General features: G+C 37.7%; 1 protein-coding gene across 1 annotated transcript; it reads right to left on the bottom strand.

Annotated features, from left to right (window-relative positions):
* Window positions 1-491: 491 nt before the first annotated feature.
* LOC107579930 (RCC1 and BTB domain-containing protein 1-like) lies at window positions 492-1,332 on the bottom strand (the record flags this gene model as incomplete). Its single annotated transcript, XM_016265710.1, has 3 exons — window positions 1,126-1,332; window positions 848-955; window positions 492-634 (listed from the first exon to the last, which is right to left on the bottom strand). Coding segments are annotated over exons 1-3 (308 nt in total), but the record flags the coding sequence as incomplete, so codon positions are not given.
* Between the last annotated feature and the right edge of the window lie 285 nt (window positions 1,333-1,617).

The raw sequence follows: 1,617 nt of genomic DNA, 5'->3' as shown, positions 1-1,617 counted from the left end.
TGCTATTTTAGAAAATGACTATTTTACTCAATATTTTGAGTGGTATGTATTTTTTGTGCTTAAGAGTATCACATTGTTTGCTTGATTTCAAAAGATTTCAAATTTGATTTCAAAAGAGTTTGGCATTAGCATGCTGAAGGTTAGGACTCTATACATGTAAAAAGGCAGTTCAGTGGCTTTTGGAACACTGTTATTTAAGTATTATTTATATACTATTGTAGTATTAATTAATTAATTAATTTTGAATTCGTTTTTATTTTTGTATGTTCAGTTTTCTTTTTAATTATTATTTAGCTTTATTTTATTTTATTTCCGTTTTAGCAATTTTGATACTTCAAATTAAACTTACTTTATTTCAGTTATTTGCCAAGGCAACAATTCTTTATTTCAATTAATGAAAACTATTTTTAATAATTTCAGTTAACAATAACACCTTTTAGAATGGAGTCAGTGAATGCAAAAGGAAAAGACTTATTCCCAAACCCCCTTACCTTTCTTTCTCAGCCATGACCTGTACAGGGCTGAGCTGGTTGCTCTTGTTGCCGGTGCCCAGCTGGCCGTAAGTGTTGGCCCCCCATGCATACAGTAGCCCCTCATCGGTCAGTGCTAGAGAATGAGCGTAACCTGATGCAATCTGTTAAAAAGTGACACAGTGACATGTTTTACTATTTTTCCACCCATTTACATTTTTAAAAAATCGATATGGTCACATGAGTTATGTGGAAAAATGATTTTCATTCAAACAATAATCTTACTGATCTCAATCATTTGAACGGTAGTATATATTACCATATTATTACATGTAGAACTAATAATCTAAGAACATGGCAGATCTTCTGTTTCGTACCTGCACCACACAGAAGCCTTGTAGCGCAATCAAACGGCACGGTGTCAGCTGGTTCCCATTGTTGCCTAACCCTAGCTGGCCGTTACCATTGTAACCCCAGCCATAAACCTGAAATGCACACATTTCACCACTAACAAACAAGCAACACAGCTACAGTGAGAAATACAGCAAGACACCACACAAGCTCTAAATAGTCACTAGTCAACACAATATTTTACAAAGCACGTTGCATATTTCCATAAACAGGAAGGTTATAAATGGTTAACTTCATCCCTTACCTCGCCATTATCCGCCACAGCCATGGATGAAGTCTGTCCACAGGCTATACTGACCATCACTTTGCTCTGCAGACAGTTGGACACCTTGCGGGGTGTGGGCTGGTTGGCGGTGGACCCTGAACCCACCTGACCACAGTTGTTGTAGCCCCACGCAAACACCTAGGACGACATACAATTAGCGGTCAAGTTAATTAGCAGGGACGTTAAGCTAAAAATATTCCTTTATAAAAACACACGCCAGCCAATGTTTTTGTGTGAGCTACAGCTAGAACTTTTAATGAAGCTGAATATGAATTATTACCACAGACAAACACAGAGTGCTACACCCGAGTTGATCTTAGTAGTCACAGTGAGAACAAAAGCCCTCACAGCTTAGCAAAAAAGGTCACATGCTCCTTATTACAGCGAGCACAACGAGGCTAAGCAGATAACTATACTTGCTAAACAGATGAGGAAAGAAAGGAGGGTTTTGTCAAACCTAAATCCACCTAA

This window comes from Sinocyclocheilus grahami, unplaced genomic scaffold (assembly GCF_001515645.1).
Source record: "Sinocyclocheilus grahami isolate Dianchi unplaced genomic scaffold, SAMN03320097.WGS_v1.1 scaffold21960.1, whole genome shotgun sequence".
Lineage (NCBI taxonomy): Eukaryota > Metazoa > Chordata > Actinopteri > Cypriniformes > Cyprinidae > Sinocyclocheilus > Sinocyclocheilus grahami.
This window is presented reverse-complemented; position numbering and strand designations above follow the sequence as displayed.